The sequence below is a fragment of the Hyla sarda genome, chromosome 11 (assembly GCF_029499605.1).
Source record: "Hyla sarda isolate aHylSar1 chromosome 11, aHylSar1.hap1, whole genome shotgun sequence".
Taxonomy (NCBI): domain Eukaryota; kingdom Metazoa; phylum Chordata; class Amphibia; order Anura; family Hylidae; genus Hyla; species Hyla sarda.
Window position 1 is genome coordinate 581,404 of NC_079199.1, and position 12,097 is coordinate 593,500.

At 42.0% G+C, this 12,097-nt stretch overlaps 1 protein-coding gene across 4 annotated transcripts in view; it reads right to left on the reverse strand.

The window, feature by feature from the left end:
- Window positions 1–5,194: 5,194 nt before the first annotated feature.
- The window catches only part of LOC130295695 (uncharacterized), a 64,481-nt gene continuing 57,578 nt past the window's right edge, over window positions 5,195–12,097 (reverse strand). For 3 of the 4 annotated variants that reach the window (XM_056546717.1, XM_056546718.1, XM_056546716.1), the window contains 2 exons: window positions 7,960–8,062; window positions 5,195–5,971 (listed from right to left, as the gene is read on the reverse strand). In XM_056546717.1, coding sequence (XP_056402692.1) covers window positions 5,662–5,971; window positions 7,960–8,062 — 413 coding nt within the window. In that variant the 3' untranslated portion in view covers window positions 5,195–5,661. The remainder of the gene's footprint in view (window positions 5,972–7,959; window positions 8,063–12,097) is intronic. The other variant, XR_008848957.1, reaches the window with a different exon arrangement.

Here is a 12,097-nt window from a genome sequence, read left to right on the forward strand (position 1 = left end):
TGTAACTTTCAGGGGCTTCCGTTTCTACGCAGTGTACTTTTTTGGTAAAAATTACAACTTATCTTTATTCTGTAAATCCTTACGGTTACAAGGATACCCAATTTATGTAGATTTTATTTAATTTTACTACTTTTTAAAAATTATAACTGCATGCACCAAAATTGGAATTTTTTTAAATTGTCATCTTCTGACGCCTACAACTTTTTTATTTTTCCACATACGGGTATATATGAGGGGTCATTTTTTGCGCAGTGATCTGTCGTTTTTATCGGTACCATTTCTTATTTTGATAAGTCTTTTCGATTGCTTTTTTATTCACTTTTTTTGTGGTATATGAAGTGATCAAAAATGCACAGTTTTTGGTGTTTTTTAAGTGTACCCCATCGACCGTGTGGTTTAACAAACCTCATATTTTTATAGTTTGGACATTTATGCACACGGTGGTACCACATATGATCATGTTTATTTTTTAATTCAAAAAAATTGAAAATGAGGGTGATTCAGTATTTTATTAGGGAAGGGGTTAATTCCCTTTTATAAACTTTTTTTTTTTACACACTTTTTTTCTTCCCCATAGGGAACTATAACATGCAATCTTTTGATTGCATACACTTGTCAATGCTATGAGATAGCATAGCATTGATCAGTGTTATCGGTGCTCTGCTGCTCTAGCCTGCCATAGCTGGACAGAGCCTCACAGAGCACCGATTGGACCTCCTGCCGTCCACTCAGCTGATCTAGACCGGTGATCAGCTGCCCTGAGTTCACCGGCACCATTAACCCTGCACTTTAGATGCTGTGATCAACTTTGATCGCAGCGTCAAAAGGGTTAATGCCAGGCATTGGCCCGATCGGCAATGCCCGGCATAAACCGCGGGTCCTGGCTGCTCATAGCAACTCGTGAGCACACTTCAAACCCCAGTAACGTGACCAGGGCGTGCAGGTACGCCCTCGGTCCTTAAGTACCAGGATGCAGGAGCATACCTGTACACCCTTCGTCCTTGAGGCGTTAAAGAAATAAGCTTCTTACTGCATTCTACCAGAAACTGCTCAGTGAGTACTTATCCCTGTAGATTTGTCTCAAGCTCTGGATATATATATATATATATATATATATATATATATATATATATATATACACACACACACACACACAGTCATGGTCGTAAATATTGGCACCCCTGAAATTTTTCTAGAAAATGAAGTATTTCTCACAGAAAAGGATTGGTGTAACACATGTTTTGCTATACACATGTTTATTCCCTTTGTGTGTATTGGAACTAAACCAAAAAGGGAGGAAAAAAAGCAAATTGGACATAATGTCACCAAACTCCAAAAATGGGCTGGACATAATTATTGGCACCCTTAACTTAATATTTGGTTGCACGCCCTTTGGAAAAAATTACTGAAATCAATCGCTTACTATAACCATCAATAAGCTTCTTACACCTCTCAGCCGGAATGTTGGACCACTCTTCCTTTGCAAACTGCTCCAGGTCTCTCTTATCTCTACAGGTGTTCAATGGGATTTAGATCTGGACTCATTGCTGCCCCTTCAGAACTCTCCAGCGCTTTGTTGCCATCCATTTCTGGGGGCTTTTTGATGGATGTTTGGGGTCATTGTCCTGCTGGAAGACCCAAGATATCAGACGTAAACCCAGCTTTCTGGGCTGTACAGTGCGACCCAAAATCCGTTGGTAATCCTCAGATTTCATGATGCCTTGTACACATTTAAAGGCACCCAGTGCCAGAGGCAGTAAAACAACCCAAAAACATAATTGACCCTCTACCATATTTCACTGTAGGTACTGTGCTCTTTTCTTTGTATGCCTCATTCCGTTTTCGGTAAACAGTAGAATGATTTGCTTTACCAAAAAGCTCTATCTTGGTCTCATCTGTCCACAAGACGTTTTCCCAGAAGGATTTTGGTTACTCAAGTTCATTTTGGCAAAATGTAGTCTTGCTTTTTTATGTCTCTGTGTCAGCAGTGGGGTCCTCCTGGGTCTCCTGCCATAGAGTTTCATTTCATTTAAATGTCGATGAATAGTTTGCGCTGACACTGATGCTCCCTGAGCCTGCAGGACAGCTTGAATATCTTTGGAACTTGTTTGGGGCTGCTTATCCACCATCCGGACTATCCTGCTTTGACACCTTTCGTCAATTTTTCTTCTCCGTCCCGGGAGATTAGCTACAGTGCCATGGGTTGCAAACTTCTTGATAATGTTGCGCACTGTGGACAAAGGCAAATCTAGATCTCTGGAGATGGATTTGTAACCTTGAGATTGTTGATATTTTTCCACAATTTTGGTTCTCAAGTCCTCAGACAGTTCTCTTCTTTCTGTTGTCCATGCTTAGTGTGGCACACACAGACACACAATGCAAAGACTAAGTGAACTACTCTCTTTATTATCTGCTTTCAGGTGTGATTTTTATATTGCCCACACCTGTTACTTGCCCCAGGTGAGTATAAAGGAGCATCACATGCTTGAAACAATCTTATTTTTGCACAATTTTGAAAGGTTGCCAATAAATTTGTCCAGACCATTTTTGGAGTTAGGTGACATTATGTCAAAGTAGCTTTTTTTTCTCCCTTTTTTTTGGTTTAGTTCCAATACAAACAAAGGGAATAAACATGTGTATAGCAAAACATGTGTTACTGCAATCCTTTTCTGTGAGAAATACTTAAATTTTCTAGAAAAATTTCAGGGGTGCAAACATTTACGGTCATGACTATATATCAGAATGGTGAAGAAAGGGTATTTAAAGGGGCACTCTGACCCTATAAATGTTATCTCCTATCCAAAGGATAGGGGATAGCACGTCAGATCAAAGGGGGTCCAGCCTCAGGACCCCGCAATCTCTGGTCCGGCGCTGCAAACATGGTAGCATGGGGCTTCTGTGTTTGGTGACATCTCGCCACGCAACCTCCATTCATGTCTATGGGAGGGGGCGTGACGGTTAGTCACACCCCCTCCCATAGACCAGGCTTCTGTGTTCATGAACGCTGCAGCGCCAGGCCGGAGATCACTAGAGGGTCCCAGCTGCCAGATCCCCACGATCAGACATGTTATGCCCTATCCTTTGGATAGTAGATAACATGTCTCGAGGCAGAGTACCCCTTTAAGAGAGTTTGAACGTGGAATGGTTGTTGGTACCAGGCGAGATGGTCTGAGTATTTCACACACTGCTAATCTACTGGGATTTTCACATGTAATCATCCATAGAGTTTACAGAGAAAGGTTAAAAAGAGAGGAAATATCTAGTGAGCGGCAGTGGTGACCTTTTGTGATATGGTGGTTTTCTATATTAAATATAAAAAAAAAAAATGTATATAGAAAACGGCACCCAAAAATCCCACCTCTAGGGGTCCCCATACCTACTAGAACAATAACTGATCAAACAGCAACATCAGAATATAGGAAGTTATACAAAAATAGAGAAACAGAAGCACTTGCTTCTTAGCATAATTTCAAAAACTAACAGAAGTTAACATGTATATGCCAGGAGAATGTGCATTTTTGTGCCCCAGGTAAGAAATCCCCCAGTAGATCGATAGGTAGGGAATCCTCCCCCCCCCCCCCCCAAATAGGTGAACCATAAAAAGTAGAGCCAACAGAGCACCAGGGAGCATGCATTATTCCTAAGAATAGGAAAGCATTTTTATAATTAAAACACATATTTATGGTTTTATGCCTGCTCACTTTCACTGATCATACATTGTTTGCATAAAGATAAAGGCTGCTCCCTGGTGTGCTATTGGGACTCAAATCTCCAGGAAATGTGGTGGTTTATTAGGGTCAGCCACATTACTTTAATATAGCGCTCTGCACTCCCTCCACTCTGCATTAGCTTTGTCCCAGGAGGTGTGCACTTACATTCAGTACAGCACCAGGCCCTCTTCATCTCCAGTCCTTGGTGCAGCACAAATCTTGTGCCACAGGGTGCACACCATTAGGTGATGTCATTGTGTGCATCTTGCATAATAAGTGCTGCTCTGTGGTGCTACAGTACAGGAGCAGGGATATCAGTTCTCAGTACTGATTACAAGTTATTTTACTTAAAAGGGGTACTCTAGGGAACTAAACCTATAACCCATCTTTACCCTCTCACCAACCTATGTATTTGTCTAAATATCATTTATTAGCTATATAGAGCAGTTTTCAGCTGTCACTTACATACAGGGAGTGAGAGAAAGACGTAATTCTCAGATCCACCTAGTCTTTCTGCAAAGCCCTCAATGAGAGCAGCCCCCACCCTCCTGCAAGACAACCAGCACATGATTTCTGGCTTTACAGCCACAGCTCCCCTCCCCCTCTCCTCCCTGTTTGAGGATCTTGCTGTCTCTTCAGCATATAACGCTGCTCTTTTTATGCTGTAGATCTAATCACTGACTGCTGCCAATCAGAGAATATCATGATTTATTGCTGGGGGGAAGGATAGTTTGAAAGAAAAGACTTGTGTGCTGCTGACAACAACACAGCATGCACACAAATAGTAAGAGCAATTGGCTGGCAGCCATTACACAGAGCTGCACTGACTGCTGAGAGTTGTAGTCTGGACTGCAAGCAAGAAAAAGGAATACTTAGGAGACAACAAGGGTAACTACAGGTGACACAGAATGAGGGACACAGAATAGGTATTGTGATGGCTTTGGGGCATTTTTATTTTTCCTAATTTTACCAAGCACCCCTTTAATGAGGCAGGGCCTCTGACCAGGATTCTCTGTCAGTGGCTGTGGATTTTTCCACCACCTCCCCCTCAGTGCCCTAAGGCAGCTGCCTAAGTTGCCTCATGGTTGCACCAGCCCTGAAATACCTTTCTTAATAGAAGTGCTTATTTTATGTACTTTAAAAAAAAAGTAATAATAATTTCCATCGAACAAGTGTGTCAAGGAGGCGTGTGCAATGCCTCTTCCCAATGACGTCACGTCAATCCATCTCCTGCATATGATTGACAAACTGGGATTGTCTCTCAATGGTGGCCATGTGTACTTTTCCCATACATGTGCCGTTAAGGATCACACATGGAGAGTCTGCAAGAGTTTCACAAACTTTCCCTTCGGGTGCATGCACGGAATAAGCATACAGGGCCACCATGAACTTTATCCTTTCACGCATCAATATGAGACAATTGAACAGTTGATAAAATGTGATTGTTGCCCATAAGAGCTAATGGATTCATGTAAAGAGTGATTCATGAACAGTTTTATTTTCTATAGTATGCCAATTCACCGTCATTGCTACACACAGATTTCTCCTAAATGCCCTACTAAAAAAAAAAAAACTTCTGACTGTTGGAATGGAGTCACTTGGAAAAGCACTAAAGTAAAGCTGTTGCTGTCTCTCTTTAATGACTACTTGATAGGATTTATCAATGATTTCAATAAGCAGTACCTATTTTTCTCATTTATAGATTAATATGAAAATCACGCTTTTATGCTTTGATTTCCCTGTGTAGCTCAAGGCTTAGATGATTCTCTGTGAGGCTTGTGCTCTTCTCTGCTAAAGCCGAATTGCCTTGAATCCGGTCTCCTTCGCCTTTAAGTAACTGGGAAAAGTCTTCTTGGCACTTGGAAATATTTTTGTTTCTCATTAATTAACAGATTTGCCTATGAGAAGCGCGATCACAGCTTTTCTGGGACACATTCTACAATATCTTATTTTAAGATGAGTGAACAGAACCGTTGGGGCACATCAAGCTAGAAATATCACTCGGATTCAATCTGTCACTTGTTAGTCTCTGGTCGTCCTCTTGCCTTGTGTTCTCAGACTCTACGCTTTTCTTTATTATCTCATCTCCTGCTTCTCGCTCCGCATTATAATGTAAACAGCTGGACGTTGGTGGACAGAAGTGATCAGGGTCTCGGTGTTCATAGGACAGAAGAAGATAAGTGAACCGAGAGAACAAGAGACCGATCTGTGTGTGAAGAGAATGGAGCCAGCGCCTGACCAAGGTCTTAATCAGGAGATCACTGGAAGTAATGAAGTGGAAACATATGTCACTATAGCTACATCAGAAATGTACAATCTCTCAATGTAATTTCACACACACCTACTTTAGTAGGTGGCATGACCAGGCCCTCCCTCATGTTTTTTTTTTTTTTTTGCCTGTCTTTACATAGAAGCAGCTTTAGAACAGAACTGCATAAAAAATAGCAAAAATCCAAGTGTACATGACATGCAGAAATTCTTCTTTTTTATTGATGCAGTAGGGCTGAAGCCTGCACCACTGCTTGTCTAGGATATGTTAAAGGAGAACTACGGGATTGAAAAATGTATCCCCTATCTTAAGGATAGGGGATAAGTTTCAGATCGCGGGGGGTCCGACCGCTGGGGTCCCCCGCGATCTCCCGTACGGGGCCCTGGCTCTCTGGTTAGAGAGGGCATGTTGACCACCGCACGGCCGACACGCCCCCTCCATACACTGCTATGGGAGAGCAGGAAATTGCCAAAGGCAGCGCTTTGGCTCTCCCATAGCAGTAAATGGAGGGCGCGTGTCAGCCGCCGCCTCGTGCGGTGGTCGACACGCGCTCTCTATGCAGAGAGCCGGGGCCCCGTACAGGAGATCGTGGGGGGCCCCAGCGGTCGGACCCCTGGCGATCTGAAACTTACCCCCTATCCTTAGGATAGGGGATAAAATGTTCAATCCCGTAGTTCTCCTTTAAAGTTTGGTTTATGAGGGATCTAACTTAATCTCTGGTCCACATAAAGAACATATGAATGTCTGGTGGATGAAAGATCTGACTGCTTAATCTAGCCACTGCAGTCTCATTCTGTTGATCTGTAGATCGTATACAGTGTAGAAGTTGCTCAAGGATTAGACATCCAACAGGGCTCTATATAATCATAGTACAGTTTATAGGCGTAAATTCTTCAGTGATGAAATTATACTTATCCACACATAAAAAAGTGGAATATGCAGAGCTATACCTGGTGCTGACCTGCAATTACCCTCATCTACCTTTTTAGGTCTTTAAAGAGTACCTGTCACCAAACTAAACTTTTAATATATTGTTCCTTATGTTATTATAAGACACTTTGCTATTCACTTGCTGTTAAAATTCCTTTATATGTTTTTAATGTGATTGAAAAAACAGCCACTAGGTGGCTCTGTTCTGTTCCCAAACAGATAATTTGGTCTCCACCCGGCCTTGCAGAAGTCCAAACTCAGGAAGAGCGTGCTGGGCATGGCGAGGCACAGCTCTCACAGGCTTCAGTGACATTGCGCCTGTTGGGGAACACCCACTTTCTCCTTCCAGGAGCTCACACAATGTGAGCAAGGAGAAAGGGATGTTATACAGCTTTTTGAAGGAGTAGTTGGGAATATAATCTGAGTTGGTTTAGAAAATATGGTTTGATGACAGGTACTATTTAAGGGCACGACAAATAGTTGGATTATAATTTGTCAAATAATATTTTAGGACAGTCACATTTTTGGCTGCACAATTATTCTTTCCGCTACCATGCAGAGAGGTTCTGTACCAAAATGTATCAGTACAAAGCTAAGATAAATATTCCAGATGAGAACTGACATGATTGTATTGCTGCATGGTCCAGGGTCAGGGTTATTTTTTTTTTTTTTTACTACATGGGTCGGAGCACAACTGACCCCATTAGGTACCAACTAATCATTTTGCCTTGAATGGGGTCCTTAGGGTGTCCGGTATTTTAGGGGAGTTTTGAGCGGAGAAAACAGATCAAACATGTATTTTATTTCTCTGCTCAGCTCCCGTCCTTCTGACAGACTTGGCAATGAAGTTCCCTTTACTGGAGAACAGCTGCCGTCTACACTTACTAGGGCTTTACTGCATAACAACAACTATTCAATTGTCAATCAGTGTAATGCAACACACACCTTTTTCCTAGGTAGCACATGATCAATATTCATATATTGTGATAACACTAGGACTGCAGTAATCTATACAATATGCCCATCTGCTCTTCAAATAAGTTTATTTACCCAGATGCCTGCACTTTACTCTTATTGTTCCTTTTTGGTCCAGTTGCTTCTGCATTATCACAGTGTGTGGCCAATCTGATTTCCTTGCAATCCAAATGGGTCACTAAGTAATATTTAATGAGAACCATTTACAAATGAATCATAATATAAGGGAATTTACAGGGAGAGTGAATAGGATTTGGGCTATCAAGATCCAAACATTTTTAAACATACATACAGAAGTCATGCCTCGTCATTCTTGGTGACCCACCAAGTACATACATCAGGCATTCTTTCATCATTTATTGTAATACTTACAGTTATCCTATTGGATCCTGGCTTAACCCCTAGTGGACTCGGGCGGGGGCTTATATGTACGCCCTTGGCTGCATGGTACTGTGGCATGTACAATGTATAAAGTGAGTGCAGAAGCTGCGATAGGTTTTTAGACAGCAGGCCTCAGCAGAATCCCCCTGATGCCTACCATTAACCCTTTAGATGCTGTGATCAATACTGATCACAACATCTAATGTAGTTGCCATGCTCACAGGTGGTCCGATGAGAGAGAATGGTGGCCAGAGGTCCCCTTATCTGCTCTGTGCTACAATTTTCTCGTATTGTCTGCCTCCTGGCAGGCTGTACAAGTGGATAACTGATATTACTGATCAATGCTATGTCAGTGCATAGAACAGAACAGTAATAGCAATCGAGTGCTTTTAATATTAATAGTCCCTTAGTACAATGTGAACTTAGTGCAATGTGAACATAGCCCGCAGCTCCACACCTTCAATCCCGGCTTCACTGTTTCACCGTGGTGCTTAATCCAGGAATCAACAATTTCCAAAAAGAATAGCAAAGCAGAGATGGCACTCACGAATATACAGTGTCCAGACGATTTATTCCACCGTCAGGTCAATATACAGGCTGGCCAACGGCTGTTTCTGGCTAACAATAGCGCTTATTCAAGACCTCTGCCTTCCTTCAAAATCCCCACCCTTATATACAACTTTATTAACCCCTTACAATTCATTACAAAATGATAAAAACACATTAGCTGGGTAGTGGGGATTTGATACCTGCACCTTTTTCTTCTACTTCACACAATTCATCCTTGGAGAGACGATCCGGCTTCACAATGTATTACTACTTCCTTATAATTATGTTGCTATATTTTAACACTTATGGATCCAGAGGGAAGACGCTTAACCCCTTGAGGACCCAGCCATTTTACACCTTAGGACCCAGCCATTTTTTGCACATCTGACCACTGTCACTTTAAACATTAATAACTCTGGAATGCTTTTAGTTATCATTCTGATTCCGAGATAGTTTTTTCGTGACATCTTCTACCTTAACTTAGTGGTAACATTTTTTGGTAACTTGCATCCTTTCTTGGTGAAAAATCCCAAAATTTGATGAAAAATTTGAAAATTTAGCATTTTTCTAACTTTGGAGCTCTCTGCTTGTAATGAAAATGGATATTCAAAATATAATTTTATTTTATTCACATATGCAATATGTCTACTTTATATATTTGCATCATAAAATTGACGAGTTTTTACTTTTGGAAGACATCAGAGGGCTTCAAAGTTCAGCAGCAATTTTTCAATTTTTCACAAAATTTCCAAAATCACAATTTTTCAGGGACCAGTTCAGGTTTGAAGTGGATTTGAAGGGTCTTCATCTTAGAAATACCCCACAAATGACCCCATTATAAAAACTGCACCCCCAAAATATTCAAAATGACATTCAGTCAGCATTTTAACCCTTTAGGTGTTTCACAGGAATAGCAGCAAAGTGAAGGAGAAAATTCACAATTTCCATTTTTACACTCGCATGTTCATGTAGACCCAATTTTTGAATTTTTACAAGGGGTAAAAGGAGAAAATGTATACTTCTATTTGTAGCCCAATTTCTCTCGACTAAGCACATACCTCATATGTCTATGTAAAGTGTTCGGCGGGCACAGTAGAGGGCTCAGAAGGGAAGGAGCGACAAGGGGATTTTGGAGCGTACGTTTTTCTGAAATGGTTTTTGGGGGGCATGTTGCATTTAGGAAGCCCCTATGGTGCCAGAACAGGAAAAAAAAAAACACATGGCATACTTTTTTGGAATCTAGACCCCTTGAGGAACGTAACAAGGAATAAAGTGAGCCTTAATACCCCACAGGTGTTTCACGACTTTTGCATATGTAAAAATTTAAAAAAAGAATGTCAATAAAATGTGTGCTTCCCCCCAAATTTCACATTTTTGCAAGGGTTAATAGCAGAAAATAGCCCCCAAAATTTGTAACCCCATCTCTTCTGAGTATGGAGGTACCCCATAAGTTGACATGAAGTGCACTATGGGCGAACTACAATGCTCAGAAGAGAAGGAGTCATATTTGGCTTTTTGAGAGCAAATTTTTCTCCGGGGCATGTCGCATTTAGGAAGCCCCTATGGTGCCAGGACAGCAAAATAACCCCCACATGGCATACCATTTTGGAAACTAGACCCCTTGAGGAACGTAACAAGGGGTACAGTGAGCATTTACCCCCCACTGGTGTCTGTCAGATCTTTGGAACAGTGGGCTGTACAAAATTTTTAATTTGCGCAGCCCACTGTTCCAAAGATCTGTCAGACACCAGTGGGGTGTAAATTCTCACTGCACCCCTCATTAAATTCCGTGAGGGGTGTAGTTTCCGAAATGGGGTCACATGTGTTTTTTTTTTTTTTTTTTTTTTGCGTTTGTCAAAACCGCTGTAACAATCAGCCACCCCTGTGCAAATCACCTCAAATGTACATGGTGCACTCTCCCTTCTGAGCCTTGTTGTGCGCCCCCAGAGCACTTTGCGCCCACATATGGGGTATCTCCTTAGTCGGGAGAAGTTGCATTACAAATTGTGGGGGGCTTTTTTCCCTTTTACCTCTTGTCAAAATGAAAAGTATAGGGCAACACCAGCATGTTAGTGTAAAAAATTTTTTTTTTTTACACTAACATGCTGGTGTAGACCCCAATTTCACCTTTTCATAAGGGGTGAAAGGAGAAAAAGCCCCCCAAAATTTGTAAGGCAATTTCTCCCGAGTATGGCGATACCCCATATGTGGCCCTAAACTGTTGCCTTGAAATACGACAGGGCTCCGAAGTGAGAGCGCCATGCGCATTTGAGGCCTGAATTAGGGATTTGCATTGGGGTGGACATAGGGGTATTCTACACCAGTGATTCCCAAACAGGGTGCCTCCAGCTGTTGCAAAACTCCCAGCATGCTTGGACAGTCAACGGCTGTCCGGCAATACTGGGAGTTGTTGTTTTGCAACAGCTGGAGGCACACTGATAGGGAAACATTGATGTATGGGGTGTATAGTGTGTCTATGTATTGTATGTGATGTGTGACATCTCATACAGTACTGTACAGTTCTTTAAATACCTTCAGGGGGGACAGAATGTCCTCCATTACCATCCTGCCGACTACAGCTCTATAGGAAAGGAAGGGGAGCAGCTCATTGGATGCCTGCAGCAAGATGCTGCAGGCTATTGGCTATGACTGCACTGGGCGGGGCTTACACGGAGCTCACAGTGGAAGCCTGCGTGAGTTAGCAGGACAGCATGTGAGTAACAGGCGGCAGAACGGGGCACATTATACAACTATCTGTCATTTGCTGAAGTTGTCAGCGCTGTCAGATAGCTGTTTGTACGATGGCCCCGACACACAGCAGCATCATATGTCGAGGCTGCCTTCAACATACGATGGGGTCTGAGAGGCCATCATATGTTTAAATGATCATATGTCGGGGCCATCATAAGTCGGGGGATCACTGTAGTTTACAGCTTCAGTCTTGAACTATTGACCCTCCATTCCCTTCACTTATACAAGTGTCTCTAGTCCTGCAAAAAAAACTGATTTATTTAATTCCTTATCAGTGAGAGGCTAGGTTACCCATGGGTTCCCTGTAACAGCAGAACACAAAACTATGGAAAGTATAAGTATTGCCGCTCCTAATTGTGCGTTGCATGCCATATAGTGAAGCACATGAAAAGCTTCTTCACGGTCACTTAACGAGTTCGTTTTGCGGTTACGTGAGGTACTGCATGCATTAGTCTTTATTCTTACAGTAGAGAAGTCATTAATTATAACTTTTTGTGAATTGGGACATTCAAACTTGCTTTCTTTTATTTTT